The 14,211-nt window shown below is 60.3% G+C and overlaps 1 protein-coding gene across 2 annotated transcripts; it reads left to right on the top strand.

Moving 5' to 3' along the window:
• Positions 1-7,313: 7,313 nt before the first annotated feature.
• LOC116571094 (ral guanine nucleotide dissociation stimulator-like) lies at positions 7,314-13,507 on the top strand. Of its 2 annotated transcripts, XM_032308847.1 has the most exons (5): positions 7,314-7,497; positions 7,980-8,084; positions 8,575-8,766; positions 10,211-10,404; positions 10,667-13,507. In XM_032308847.1, exons 3-5 carry the CDS (start codon positions 8,627-8,629, stop codon positions 10,711-10,713), a joined length of 381 nt encoding a protein of 126 aa, XP_032164738.1. In that variant the 5' UTR covers positions 7,314-7,497; positions 7,980-8,084; positions 8,575-8,626; the 3' UTR covers positions 10,714-13,507. The 2 variants fall into 2 exon arrangements, 1 of the variants encoding a protein (XP_032164738.1); XR_004277706.1 differs by lacking the exon at positions 8,575-8,766.
• Positions 13,508-14,211: the final 704 nt, after the last annotated feature.

Here is a 14,211-nt window from a genome sequence, read left to right as displayed (position 1 = left end):
TCATCTTACCACGACGTTTGGGACTGTTGGAACCCCAGTGCCCGTGCAGGAGGGGTTCGGAATAGGGCAATCTTCATCCACTTCCCTCTGCCCCAGGAGGGTGGGCTACCTTCGAAACTGGGGACTACCACCATTTGGTTCTGGAAATGTCTCTGACCTTTGGTCCTTGGACGATTTCTCCCACGATGCTACACGCAGGTGTGTCACCCCTGAGGCACACAACACCCGGCTTTGTGTCCCAGGCCTCCGAGAACCCTCGTGACTTTCTGACCCTTTCTGCTCTATTGTCCACGTGCCGTCATCCACTAAGGCCCCCGAATGAGCTGCTCCTGTGGCCACCTGGCCCAGGACACATCACGGGCTGCCCTGCCCCGCACACCAGCAGCCCCGAAGCTCTGGGCCAGGGAGGGACGTGACCGGCCAGGCCTGGGGAGGCCGAGAAGGTGAATCAGGGTATTTTCAGGGTTGACACTTGGGGTTAGGTTCCAAGACCTGCAAGTAACTTAGAAGTACGTTTTCAACTTCTAAACGTGGAACTTAGGCAATCACCCCTTGACTCTAACAACTAAACCCTGCCACAGCCGACATCATGCCTGGGAGGGCACCGGTTCCTTGAGACGGACCTTGCTTCATGGACCAGGCGGTGAGTTCTCGTTGCTGCCCTAGATGTGGGTGGCCAGCCGGCCGCTTGTGCCCAGACACAGCGCTCTGGGTCCTTAGATCAGCTCCCAGCCCGCATCTAGCTCTCCCTGATCCACTGGAGTTCTGCCTGGTGTCTCTCGGCCTGAGAGAGGCACCACGTAGCCTCTGCCGTTGTTTTGGGCAGATTTCCCCTGGGGGACTCGCAGCTCTGTCACTGGGGGCGTCAGCACCCCCGATGGAGGTGTCAGAGCCCCTCCATCCTGCCCTGACCTACCTTAGCCTCTGCGGGGCTGTGGATCCTCAAGGCCGCTCCGGCCAGGATGGCCACGCCAGCCTTTCCGTTACCGTCGATGTAACTGGAGCTCCGCCAAACAGTTAGGAACGGCTTTACTGAGGAATGACTCATGAGCCACGAACCCCCAGTCTTGCGTGTCTGCAGTGGCTCTGCTCCCCTGCAGGGGTGTGTGGAATCTCTCCGCCTCCGTGAGCGGCGCGCATCGCCCCGCCGAGTCCTGGCTCCCAGCCGTCCTTGTCTGCTGCCTTCTCCCGCACGACACCCTCCACCCGCCCGGCTCCCCCTTCCTCCCGGCACAGCGCGCGCCCCGCTCGTCCTCCGGCCACCAGTGTTCTCTCCACCGAACACTTGTTTATTTCAGAGAAACAGCACAAGCAGGGAGAACCGAGCGAGAGCAGGAGAGATTGCAAGCAGTCTCCACGCTGACGGGGGAGCGTGATGGGGGCCTTGATCCGAGAGCCCTGAGGTCCGGACCTGAGCCAAAGCGAGAGTCGGGGGCGCCTGAGCCACGGAGCCACCCAGGGGGCCCCCAGCGGGCATCACGGTCTTAACACTTCCCGTGTGGCTGTTCGCCTTAAGCTCTGACTTCGCTGCTCTTGCAGAGACTCAGGACGGCGCCCTCCCAGTCCCAGCCAGGCCGGTCCCACCCTCTGCCCGTGGCGAGGCCGGTGCCAGCCTGGACTTGGGCTGCAGCAGCTCTGAGCTTCCTCCCTTCCAGGGGGGCTTTGGACGGACACCGACAGTCCCCAAGGCCACACTTTCCCGGCTCCTGTCCACACGGCAGGGGAAGGAGGAGCCAGGGAAGAGCCCCTCCACGCCTCGCCACCCCCCAGACTTGCGGGCAGCTTTGCGGCCTCCCAAGAGAAGGCAGGAACCCGGACCCGGTCAGCCCCTTCCAGGCTCGGAAGGACCCGGGCCTCCGTTCTCCTAACTCCCCCATCCGTCCCCCGGGGGCGCTGAGCCTTCCCAACCAGCTTGGGGGGAGCCCACGGAGCCCCCGACCGCGGAGGAGCGCAGACCGAGCTCCCGCCGCCGGCCCACGAGCTGGGAGGGCAGCCCCCGGCCGCAGACTCATGCCAGGCTGGCCCGTTCCAGGTCCTGGGGCAGGATCCGGCCCATCCCGCGGGCCTCGTCCAGGCGCCCAACCCCACCCCCGACACGGAGCCAGCGCGGGCTCCCACCGCAGGGCTGGGGCTGGGGGGCTGTGCACGGCGAGACCAGATCCAGCCCCGCTCCACGGACAGAGCCCGCACCGGCCCCACCGCCTCTCCCGCTGCGGAGCCACACCCGGTGCCAGGGCCAGGACCAGCGTCTTCCTGTCCGCTCCGGGGAACGCACTCCTTTTCCTTCAGGTTTTGCTTTTTTTCTCTTTTCATGATTCGGGTATGTTATGTTTCAAACCTAATATAAAATAAACGGTATCTTCTTAACCATTTCCAAGTGTGCAATTCCCTGATATTAACTACCTTCCCCAGGCTGTGAACCATCTCCACCATCCAGACCCGGAACGTGTCATGCCCTGGAGAAAACCCCTGCGCCCACGGAGCGGTCCGTCACTGGCCAGCCCCCTCCCGCCCGTCCCGGTCAACCACGAGTCTGGCGCTGGGCCCGCTCATTTACCTGTGATGAATTTCTCATACAAGCAGTATCAGGCAGTATATACTCTGAGTATATACTCAGTCTTCCACTGAGTATAATGTTTTCCAAGGGACCGCGAGTACCAACACGTGGTTCCTGCTCTGGCTGAATGAACCCCCCCGTAGGAACACGCCGCGACGTGTTGATCCACTCACCCGTGGACCGCACGGGGGCTGCTTTCCTCTTTCGGGTCTTGTCAGCAGGGCTGCTGGGAATACTTCTGTGCCGGCTTTGTTAGAGCGCCTGCGTTCAAGTCCTCGGTTTGGACGACCAGCGGAATGGGCTCAGTGAGGACACGATGCCTACCAGCTCGTGGACCTGCCACCCCTCGGCTCCTGTAGCTCCACCATGTTACGTCTCCCCCAGCGACGGTCCAGGGCTCCTGTTTCCCAGACTCCTCTGCAACACTGGTTCCTCCTGCTTGGTCCGGCTCGCCCCTCCGGGGTGGGGAAACGTGTGTCCCGGTGGTGTCGGCTTGCGTTTCTGCACCATCTGGTGAGGGTCCCCTTCCCGTGTGCCTGCCGGGCTGTCTGGCTGTCTTCTTTGGGGAAATTATTTGGAGTGGGATTGTTCATGTTCTTAAATTGTAGGAATTCTCTGTACATTCTAGAGGCAAGGCCCTTATGAGATTTAGGGTTTGCAAACATTCTACCACGCTTTGGGCTTCCTCACATTCTCTTGAGAGTGTCCTTTCATTCACAAACGTTTTTTACAATAATGAAGCCCGAGATACCTGTTTTCTCTGTTGTCCTGCTTTGGCTGCCGTATTAGAGACACCGCTGCCAGGTCCAAAGGAATGAAGACGTGCCCCTAAGTGCTCTTGGTTTACTTCTGAAGTGCTCAGAGTTTCTGCTCTTAAAGTTTGTTCCTTGATCCCTTTGGAGTTCACTTTTTTACATGGTGTGAGGTCATGCTCTGACTTCATCTTTGCAGGTGGACATCTGGTTTCTTCACACTGGTTGTCACAAACACTGTTCTTGCCTCCTTGAATGACCCTGGTATCCATGTTCGGAAACAAGTGGCCGCACACGGCTGTATTCCTGGATTCTCACTGGTCTTCCATTGGCCCATACGTGTCTGTCTTCTCTGCTCACACCTTCTCAGAAAATGTTATAATCTCACATAGAGGTGTCTTTTTTTACATTCTTTGGAGTTTTGCATAGAAGATGATGTCATTTATAAATAAACACTTTCTTCCATTCCATTTTAATAATTCACCTTGTATATTTTCTCTGACCAAATTTCAGTGACCCTATTGACATGAAGTGGTGGGAGCGGGCATCGCTGATTAATTTTGGATCTTAAGGAGAAAACTTTCAGCCTTTCACCACTGAGAATAATATACATATGAGCTTTTTATTTATTTTTTTTTATTTTTTTTTTTATTTTTTAAGATTTTATTTATTTATTTGACAGAGAGAGATCACAAGTAGGCAGAGAGGCAGGCAGAGAGAGAGGAAGGGAAACGGACTCCCCACTGAGCAGAGAGCCCGACGTGGGGCTCGATCCCAGGACCCTGACATCATGACCTGAGCCGAAGGCAGCGGCTTAACCCACTGAGCCACCCAGGCGCCCCATATGAGCTTTTTAAATAAATAACCTTTATCCTACATTTTAAAGACTATTTATTTGAGAGGTTGGGGGGAAGAAAGAGAGAAAACGTGAAAGAAGAGACAGGAGAGGGAGAGAATCCGCAGCAGATTCCCTGCTGAGGGCAGAACCTGCCATGGGCTGGACCGCAGGACGCGTGACATCACGACCTGAGCCCAAACCAGAAGCCAGACACTCACCCCGTGGAGCGACCCAGGCACCCTCCTTTATCACAACGTAATCTTCTATTTCTATTTTACCGTGAGCACCGATCATGAACAGGTTTGGATTTTGTCAAAGCGTATCCTAATCAATCGAGATGATCACGTTTCTTACCGATGGCGTTACGACATTAACTAGCGACGTTGAACAGCCTTGGCACTCCCGGTGTATGTCACCCTTGGTCATGATGCATTGTCCTTCCGATGTGCTGCCAGATTCTGTCTGCTGGAATTCTACTGAGGATTTTTTTATCTCTCTTCATAGTGGATTTTCACTAGCAGTTGTCTCTTCCTGTAACGTCTTTGTCAGTCTTTGGAAAAAGGACGATGTTGGCGTTCTAGGTTCATGGGAAGTGTTCCCTCCTCTTGTCCTTTTTTCAGTTTCAGAAGGATTGCTATGATCTCTTCTTTAATGCACGGACAGATCACCGGTGAAAGCCTCAGGTTCTGGACTTTTATTGCTGTGAAGTTCTCGCTGCTGCTGAGGGAATTTACTCACTGGAGGTCTACTTGGGGTTTCCATTTCCCCCGGAGTCACTTCGGTAGTTTGCTTACTTCTCAGAATTACCAGCTTCATCTCAGTGAGCCAGTACGTTGGTCTAAAATGGTTCCATTTTGGTCTCTCTTGTGAATTTGGTAAATCTCTAAAAGAGAACCGATTTTTCGCTGATTTTCTTGAGCGCTCTTCTCCAATTATCTCTGTTCTAACCTTCCTAATTTTTTTGCTCTACTCACATTAGGTTTCCTTAGATCTTCTTCTTCTACTGACCCAGAGGAAACGAATAACCACAAATACAAGTCAGCCTCAGGGCCACTGTCCAGGTCTGGGTTTTTGGGTGGATAAGCAGTTACAGACCCCCGTGGATCAGGCTACCTGGGCAACTCCTACCTCAGCTGGCATTCCAGGCCACCCCCAGACCGTCACGTCAGCCTGATGCGCCCCTGCTGCCGGGCATGACGCCCAGCAACAGACTGCCCTGCTTCCCATGAACCATGCACGACCTTAGGCACCTTCTGTGCTCGACGAACAAGAAGACTGGCTGAATTTTGCCAAGGAGCACTGCCCACGGGCAGAAAGCCCTGCACGGCCCAGGGCACTGTCTTCTGTGCACTTCCTCACACCTTCCTGCGTGTGGGCCACTGCCACCTGGGCCCATACGCAACCAAGAGCACCCACTCACCAAGGGCGTCTGCTCAGTGCAATGTCAGCCCGTCGACTCCACCACCAGACCCCGACACAGCAGCCAAGACCGAAAGGAGCCCCCACTCCACGTCCTGTGAGCAGCTCAGATGCAGCCCCTCCCCACCCAGCAGGGACACTGCCTCCCTACTTGGCTACACTCAGGCAGCTCCTCCAGCCCGACGTGGATGTGGAGGAGATCCACATGGGCCGCATCGCAGAGTCCCTGACGGCCAGGAAAAGAAGGTGACTGTCCCACCCTTTCCCCCTGACAGATCCCTTCCTGGAGCCCGGGTCCCCACTGCACACCCACAAGGACCCAAGAAGCCTCAGTCTCCAGGAGCCTCTGGGCGAGATGCTGCATGGAGTGCCCGGCACGATCCAGTGTTTCTGACAGTCCTGCAACTCCTCTCATTCCGGAGTTGACCTCCCAGTCGTCCCTGGAGACCTCAGGCCCCATCACAGCCTCAGGCAGCAGCACCTCCCCCTCCTCAGCCTCCTCCAAATCGGTGGCAGCCTCGGGCTCCCACGAGCTCTGTGGCTCAGGATCTGCAACCACAGCTCCTCGCTGCCAGTGTCCACCCAGCCGGGGGGCGAAGTTGCTCCCCGTAGGCCTGGACGTGTGGACTGGCACCACGCCCAAGAGTGTCCTACTCAGCTGGGCAGAAGGGGCGTCCCTTTGGTACTGGCCGCTCTGGAACAGCTACTGACCGGGAGCCATCTCTGGACCTTCCGGGCAGCACGCCCAGGCCTGGGAGGAGGCAGGCGATCCCCAGGGACCCCACTCTACACAGGAGGAAACTGAGGCAGCCTCCTCAGCCCTGGCGTGGTGATCCACGCTTGAGTGAGGGCAGTAACATGCCCACCAACCTCCCTCCAAATCTTGGATGAGTGGCTCTGATAAGACTGCCCGGATTGTGTCCCTTGAACCCCACATCCGGCAGGGACCCCGACTCCTTCCCCAACATCCAGAGAGCCCTGCGTGATGGGGTCCAGATGCCCTCCCCAGTGTGCACCCTTCACCCCACGCCAGCCTCTACAGGGCGTTGCCCCCAGGGAGCCGGTCAGGAATGTTCCGCTCAGAGCCCCCTGCCGCCCCTCCCCACGGCCCCATCCCACATGGCCTAACCCCAAGGCTGCACTCCGAGGCTACTTCCTCGGGCTCCTCTGTAAACTCACGCTTTGGGTCAGATGGATCTGGGTTCAAACCCACAGCAGGGCCATGCCACAGCCCGGTGCCAGGCAAGCTCCTGTGGTAACGTTGGGCACCCCAGGTTTCTACTTTGAAAATGGGGTCAGGGACTCCCACCTCAGGAGGGCGTGTTGGGGATTAAGGCGGGAGATGAAGGTGTTTGGCGTGCTGGACTTGGGGAGAGGGGGGTGCTGCCAGGAAGACAGGGGGAGGGTCCCCAAGGAGGAAAAGGCGGCCTGGCCTCCTGCCTGCCCAGACGGGTCCCCTCCAGCTCCCCCTCCCCTGACCCCGCCCTGCACTGAGAGGAACACGGCAGAGGAACATGGGGTCAGGACAGCAGGGTGGGGGTTTGTGTCATTTCTCTCTAGTGCCCCGGTCTCCACGTCCACTCAGTCATCGCCCCCGCCTAAGAGGGGGGGAGGGTCCCCGAGCCGGCCGTGGAGACGGGGACACAGGGACCCGCCCCGTAGGAGCCCCCCTGCCGCGCACGCCCTCGGGAGCCGGGGTCCCGCGCATGCGCTGTCTGCGGGTCCCTGCGCGCGCCCGCAAGGATCCACCTGCCACCGCCGACCGTTGGCGGGGGCGCCCTGCCCGCCCCAAACGGTCCTGCGCCGCGCCCGCCCCGAAGGTGGGATCCTCCAGTCCCGCTGAGCCCACTCGTCGAGTTCCTCGTCCAGCCCCTCCTGGGACAGGGGCAGACTGAGGGCAGCAGCGGCGGGGACTGGCCCGGACCCGACAGGTGAGCAGAGGCTCGAGGAACAGGGAGGGTTTCGGCCCCCCAGGCCCGGGCTGCCCCTTCCTGAGGGGTTTCCTTGGAAAATGCGCCCCTGAGATCCTGGGGGACCCTGCCCGCCGTTCCCATGTGGGGCCCGTTCCTCTGGGCATCTCCGTGTGGGCACAGGTGCCCGGGCGCGCCCCCGCCGACGCACACGGACTCACTCCGCAGGTGGGGTCAAGGGAGAGTGGACCCCAGAGGTGGGGGGGGGAGAAGGGCGAGGTTGGAGGCAGCTGGGCTGTGGGGTGTGGGCGTTGTCTCTTGGGAACATACCCAGGGCCATGGTCTGGGGGTGGGGGACATGCCACGCTGATGGCCAGGGGTCCCCAAGATACCCAAGGGGCTGCCACGGGCACCCCCATTCTACAGGCAGTCCCCATCCAGTTTACTAGGCTGAGATGCTCTGATGGACAATCTGTTGTGCTGCTTTATCCTGATGTCCATAGGTCGTGGTCTCAGGGGAGCCGGCAGCGAGGGCCATTTCCTACACTGCAGACTGTGGATCAGGTCTCACCCGGCTATTCTGGCCATTTGCCTGGAGGGCCCCAAAGGTAAGACAGGGAGGCCCAGAGCCAGCCAGTCCCGCCAGACGCTGCTGTGATCCGACTGTGCAGCCGCAGTTCCCCTGCCCGCGTGTGTGCGTGTGTGAGTGTGCTTAAGAGGAATGGGGGGGGGCAGCAGGGGGCTCAGTCCGAGCAGGAGCAGGATGCTGAGGGGTCAGATGCCTGCTGGGTGGGTCATGTTCACAGCCCAGGTCAAGGCTGAGTGGGTGGGATGGGGTGCAGGCTTCCCATCCGTCTCCCCAGGATTTATCCCGAGCGCTGTAGGTGTACGTGCCTGCATCCCAGGTGCAGGGCTGTGATCCGGGCTGCTCCCCCACCCCCCGGCCCCCGCTGCAGCCCTGGCCTCGGCAGGTGCACGATCATCCTTCACACACGTGTAGGACGACACGGCCGTCCTTCATACTCTGTTGCCCCTCAGGATAGGGACGGGAATATTCGTGCAGTTTCTGTTGTGGGACCGTCCCGCCTTTGTCCAAAGCTTAGCCCCATTGTGAAAATGAGTGTGCCCTGACTGTGGACGGGAGCCCGAGATGCAGACAGCTGCACTCACACCCCGAGGAAGCCGGTGGAGCCAGGGCGGCGCCCTCTCCTGTGTCCCCTCTCCGGGTGCACCTGCACCTCCCACGGGAGCGATCCCCACTGCCGGTCCCACACCTGCTGCACCCAAAAGGTGAGCAGGGTCCCCCGCCCGGCACAGCGGCTCCCCCTCACCTGCAGGCTGTGTGTCTCGGGCGGGGCACTTCCCCTCTCTGAGCCTCAGGTGTCCCATGTGGACCCTGTGTGCCCCGAGGCCCGACCCCACACATGAGGTTGCTGTCGGGCCTGTCGGGTCAGGTTCCCGATCCCGTGGCCAGCCCGTGGAGAGCCTCGTCTCCTCCACGACACGCTCTCTGCCCCAATCCTCGGTATCCTGTGTCTCGGCGAAAGCCGCTTTCCCCGCTGTGAGGGGTTTCACATTCTATCTGGGGGTCACATCTCGACTGTAGCCAGAGCAGGGGTCCCTGGGGGCTGGCAGAGGGGCCGCGGACCCACTCAGAGACCTGTAGATGCTGTGGGGCTTCGTTCGCTCCGCACATGGACAGGAAGCCCCGTCTAGACAGCCTGCCTAAGTCAGGGAACAGGGCGGACAAGTCTCCCTGCCCCGTGGGCCTCGGTTCCAGGTGGGGGTCCGCTGGGAACCCTGAACTAAAAAGCAGCGGTGGGGACAGGACACTCCGTGGGACACACAGCTGGCCTTCTCTACATATGGACCTCTGTGCTCTCGTCATCCGAAGGATGAGGGACCCTAGGACAGAGGAGAACCCCTGTCTCCCAGGTTGGGGACATCTGGGGCTTAGGCAGGGGCCAGGGTACTGAGCAGAGCCCTGGCCCACCATGTCTGTGATCACCACTGGAGGGCGGAGCTGTGGGGCCTCTCCTGCAGGAGGACGAGTCAGACGGCTATGGCTGGGCTTTGGGGCCTGGGGGCAGAGGGGAGGCTGGGGCTGGGCTTGGGCCCTGAGGGCCGTGTGTCCCCTGCTTCACTGCCCACTCCAGCCCTGCCTGCCCTGACCCAATCTGGGGGCCACTGGCTCACACGGGGGCCTCGCGCCTCGGTGCCCCAGGCCAGCCACCCTCCTGCGGTTCCCGAGAATAGTGTCGGTGGGAAGAGGAGACCCCACGCGCCTGGAAGGGGGTCCGGCAGGCATCGGAGCAGGCGCTGGGGTTTGCAGGGCCACGAGAGCCCAGGCGGGCTGGGCAGAGGGACATCGCCCGTTCCCTCCTCCCTCACAGACTGCTGCAGCGCCTACCGTGTGCCCCAGGGCTGGGACAGAGCAGACGCCGCGCCCCCTCCCCACCTTCCTGGGGTTTACGGTGCAGCAAGGGGGACCCCAGACAGACAGAGGAGTGGGTCAGGCCCCCCGGGGAAGGCAGGGGTGCTCACACCAGAGATGGAGGGCTCCCTCCCGTGGAGACCCGCACCTGCTGGCCAGACCTGCCCCTGCCTGGATGGCCAGTGGGGGTGGGCGGGGTGGGCCCGGCCTCTGGATGGAGCATCCCCGGGGGTGCCCCAGGGGGCTGTGCAGAAGGAAGGGCCAGGCCACTGACGCTGCCGCCTGCCCGCCTGCCTCCAGTGCCGTCTCCTCCATTCTGGGCACCTGGCTGGACCAGTACTTGGAGGACTTCTGTCAGCCCCCAGACTTTCCCTGCCTCAAGCAGCTGGTGGCCTACGTGCAGCTCAACATGCCCAGCTCTGACCTAGAGCGCCGTGCCCGCCTTCTGCTGGCCCAGCTGGAGTGCGCAGAGCCCGCGCAGGCCGAGCCCGAGGGTGAGAAGGCCGGGGCTGGGTGCCTGGGCGTGTGTGGGGATGGGTCGGTGCTGGGCCCCACAGGGATGAGCCCCACAGGCTGGTGTGGGGCCAGGAGCAGGGACTGGGCTCAGAGCACCCAGCAGGTGCACCGCACTCGGGGAGCCGTCCCGCTGAGGCTTCCTTCCTGGGTGCGGCTTCTCTGGGAGGCCCCCATTTGGGTCCCGTCTGCACAAAGGCACACGCAGGGCAGGCCTGCGGGTGACGTTCTCTCCTCTCACAGCTACTCCGCCATCCAAGGAGCCCGGGCCGGCCCCACAGCACCCCTAGCACACTCGAGGAGCCAGGTGCAGAAGCAGAAGCCAGTCCAGCCTCCCCGCAGCTCTGCGAAGGCAGCCGCTGGAGCGCAGCTTGGAGGCCTCACAGCTCTGCCCAGTCCCTTTGTCGCTCCCTGATCAGACCCACACCTGTAGGGCCCTTGGGACAAACCTTGAGCAGAGGGCTCAGACCCTTCACCCTGTCCCACTCAGCCAGCCTTGACCTGGGCTGTGAATGTGACCTGCCCAGCAGGCATCTGACCCCTCGTCACCCTGTTCCTGCTCGGGGTGGGCCCACATTGTGTGAGTTCTCTTTACACACACACACGCACACACACACATACGGGGGGGAGCTGGGACTGCACAGTCAGATCACAGCGGTGTCTGGTGGGACCAGCTAGCTCTGGGCCTCTCAGTCTTAACTTTGGGTACCGCCAGGCAAACGGCCAGAGGCGTCAGGGATAAGACCTGACCCAGAGTCTGCAGTGTAGGAAACGTCTCTTTCCGTCGGGCCTCCTGGGACCACATCCTCTGGACATAGGGATACAACAGAAGAACAGTTTGCTCACTGGAGCGTCTCCAGCCTGGTGAACTGGGCAGGGCACTCTTCTCTAGAACGTGGGTGCCTATGGGGGCCGTTTGGGCATTTTGGGGACCCCTGGCCATCAGCCACCCCATGCCGTGGCCCTGGGCATGTTCCCCAAGAGTTACCAGAGGAGCCCAAGGAAGCCTTGGGCCTTTATTGGTACAGCTGAAGGGGACATAAGGTTAACTTTTACTGAATCTGCACATTAACCGTTGCAGGTAAAAATCATAAACACGTGACAGAAGAGATTGCTCTGTCACAGGCAAGGGGAAGGGCGGCTCTGGGTGGAGGGGCTCGCGCGCGGGACAGAAGCAGGGGCCGGAGCCATGGTGCATGCCGGGGATGCCCGTGGCTCCTGCCGTGGGCCCAGCCAAGGGCTGGAGCCTGAGCCCGAGCGGGAGCTGCCTCTGTCCCCGGTGCTCGCTCTCGAGCTGGTTCTGAAACCGATCAAGGTGTCCGTGGATGCACCCTCGGGCATTGTCGCTTCATGTGGGCCGGGGGGGTCCAGATGACTTGCTCTGGAGCTGGTCCAAGTGGGCAAGGGGGGGCCTTGAGGTCGGTGACCCGCACACCTCGAGCTCCGGAGCCGCTGCCTAGGTGGCCTCAAGTGCAGCAGCCAGTTGTGCATCCTGAGGCGATGCCGAAGCAGCAGGAGGAGAGAAGGTCACCAGCCCGACCGCCTGGCCCTGTGCCTCCGCGAAGGGAACAGCCGTGGCCTTCTGGTCGACGTCAAGCCGGCTGGAGAACTGGCTCCCACTCTCGGGCTCTGACCCGGGCGCTGGAGCCGCGCTGGCGGCGGGAACGGGTGTGCAGCGGGCTGTCCTCGGGAAGGGACGCCGGCGCTCACTTTCCCTCTGGGGCGTCCACGGGACGAAGCCGAAGCGGCTCTCGTCTGTGGGGACCCGGCTCGGCCTCTAGAGCTGCTTCCAATGGCTGGCTCGAATCCCGCGCCAGGGCAAGTTCTAGGGCAGGACGTGTTTCTAGATCTCAGCGCTCCACAGCCGGGCGCAGGCTGGTGCTGGAGATGCTTGAGCCCCGTGTCCCACGCTTGTTGACCGCCGGCAAGAGGCTGCCACACAGGGTAGGCTGGGAGCTCCAAGGGTGGGGAGGGTGTCTGGGGTTCACTCTGCACCCCAGCGACCGGACCCACTGCCGATGCCACACAAGTGGCTGAAAGCGTGAACATGACACTCTGTGGCCCCCACGTCGCGGGGCTGCTGGGGGAGCCCACGGATTCGTGAACACGTGACATGTTTGGGTGCTTGGGCACAGAGCAGTGAGGAGGCATGGCCCCTGCTCGCCTGGGGCTGGCTGGAGCAGAGGTCCGCGAGGACTTCAGGTCCCAGGCAAGGGTCTCCGCTCAGCTGGGAGCAGCGGCCGGGAGCAGCAGGGTAGGCAGATGCCCGGTCTACTGGCTCAGGACTGACCCACATGGGGCCCGTGGTGAAGGAAGGGGAGGCAGGATCCTTGGTCTGAGTCGCGCCGAAGCCATTCTCCCCACGTGGCCGTTCCGGTCACCGCGGGCATGGCAGGAATTCTGTTCCTAGATCCCCCCCATGAAGTCTTCTGGATCCTCCACGACCTACAAGGAAGCAGTCCCCATGGTCACCCTGAAGGGCGGGTGTTGTGGTCACTGGGGGAAGCGGGTGGTGGTCTCCTCGAGAACTGGTGGAGGCTTCCCCTCTCGTCAGTGACTGAGTCAGGCTCGGAGCTCTGTGGCCCCAGCCCCCGTGGCAGCAAACAGCAGGGCACTGACAACGCACTGGTCAAACTGCTTCCCAAGGTGCTTGAAAGAGCTGGCTCCCATGTATGGGGCGGTCCCCTGAGGGTCAGTCCTGCTAGCCAGTAGGATCAGAGACGGACCTTTGCAGATCAACACTTCCAAGGTCTGTCTCCACTTCCTTCCCATCTCTGTCGCACTCCACTGCATCCCATCGTGGGGAGGGCCCCGGGTGGACCCACTCTCCTTCCCGGGCTTGTGGGGCTGTGTCCAGTCTGTGCTGCTAGGAAGGAAGTTGCCATGAGGTTTGGTGTGGAGACGTTTCTACTGAACGCGGCGTGACGGCAATGTGACATGTGGTTCCCATCAATCTGGCCAGAGCACCTGCCCAGGAAGGCGAGTTATGTTCTTCCCAACCATGAATAAAAGTGCCTGTTTCGGGGCACCTGGGTGGCTCAGTGGGTTAAAGCCTCTGCCTTTGGTTCGGGTCATGATCTCGGGGTCCTGGGATCGAGCCCCACATTGGGCTCTCTGCTCGGCGGGGAGCCTGCTCTCTCCCTCTCTCTCTCTGCCTGCCTCTCTGCTTACTTGTGATCTCTGTCAAATGAATAAATCTTAAAAAAAAAAAAAGTGCCTGTTTCTACTGGTCTCAGAATAAATTTTCCAACTTTTCTGACAGTTATGTCTCATTATGACTAAGAAGCATATTTTAATGTGTTGAAGGCCATAGTTATTTTTGTGAAGGGTCTGAAAATGTCTTCTGCCCTTTTCCCACTGTGCAGCCGCTCTTATTTTCAGGAATTCTTTATAAATGGGGTGTCGGCCCCCCTTCTTGAGTAATGAGTGCCATGTTATCATTTTCTCCTCTTTCCTATGGCCTCAAATTTTTCCTCTAAGTGTTGGTGTCAAGCCCACCCCCGTGTCTCAGGAAGATGTCCGTTACCCCCAACTTGAGCGAAGATTCGATACAATCACTATAAAATACCTCGGCAGGTAATTTTGTGTGGAAACTAGTGAGATTATTCCAAAAGGTACAAGAAAAGACCGGGCCCACGATGCTCAAAAAATCGTGCAGGAAAACGGAGGAGGACACACACCACCAGACGCTCAAGCTGTGGCTAAAACCGGAGTGAGTAGGGCAGTGAGGTCGGGGAGGAAGGAGCGGCGGAGCCGTGTGCGGCGCAAGGCAGACTCACGCCGGTGGG

Source organism: Mustela erminea, chromosome 12 (genome assembly GCF_009829155.1).
Source record: "Mustela erminea isolate mMusErm1 chromosome 12, mMusErm1.Pri, whole genome shotgun sequence".
Taxonomy (NCBI): domain Eukaryota; kingdom Metazoa; phylum Chordata; class Mammalia; order Carnivora; family Mustelidae; genus Mustela; species Mustela erminea.
Note: the sequence above shows the minus strand (reverse complement) of the source record. Positions and strands in the feature narration are given on the sequence as shown.

Coding starts and splice junctions, on each gene's coding strand:
- LOC116571094 (XM_032308847.1), top strand. CDS start 8,627: ATGCAGACAGCTGCACTCACACCCCGAGGAAGCCGGTGGAGCCAGGGC. Junction 8,767..10,210: donor ACACCTGCTGCACCCAAAAG/GTGAGCAGGGTC, acceptor GCCTGCCTCCAG/TGCCGTCTCCTCCATTCTGG. Junction 10,405..10,666: donor CGCGCAGGCCGAGCCCGAGG/GTGAGAAGGCCG, acceptor CTCCTCTCACAG/CTACTCCGCCATCCAAGGAG.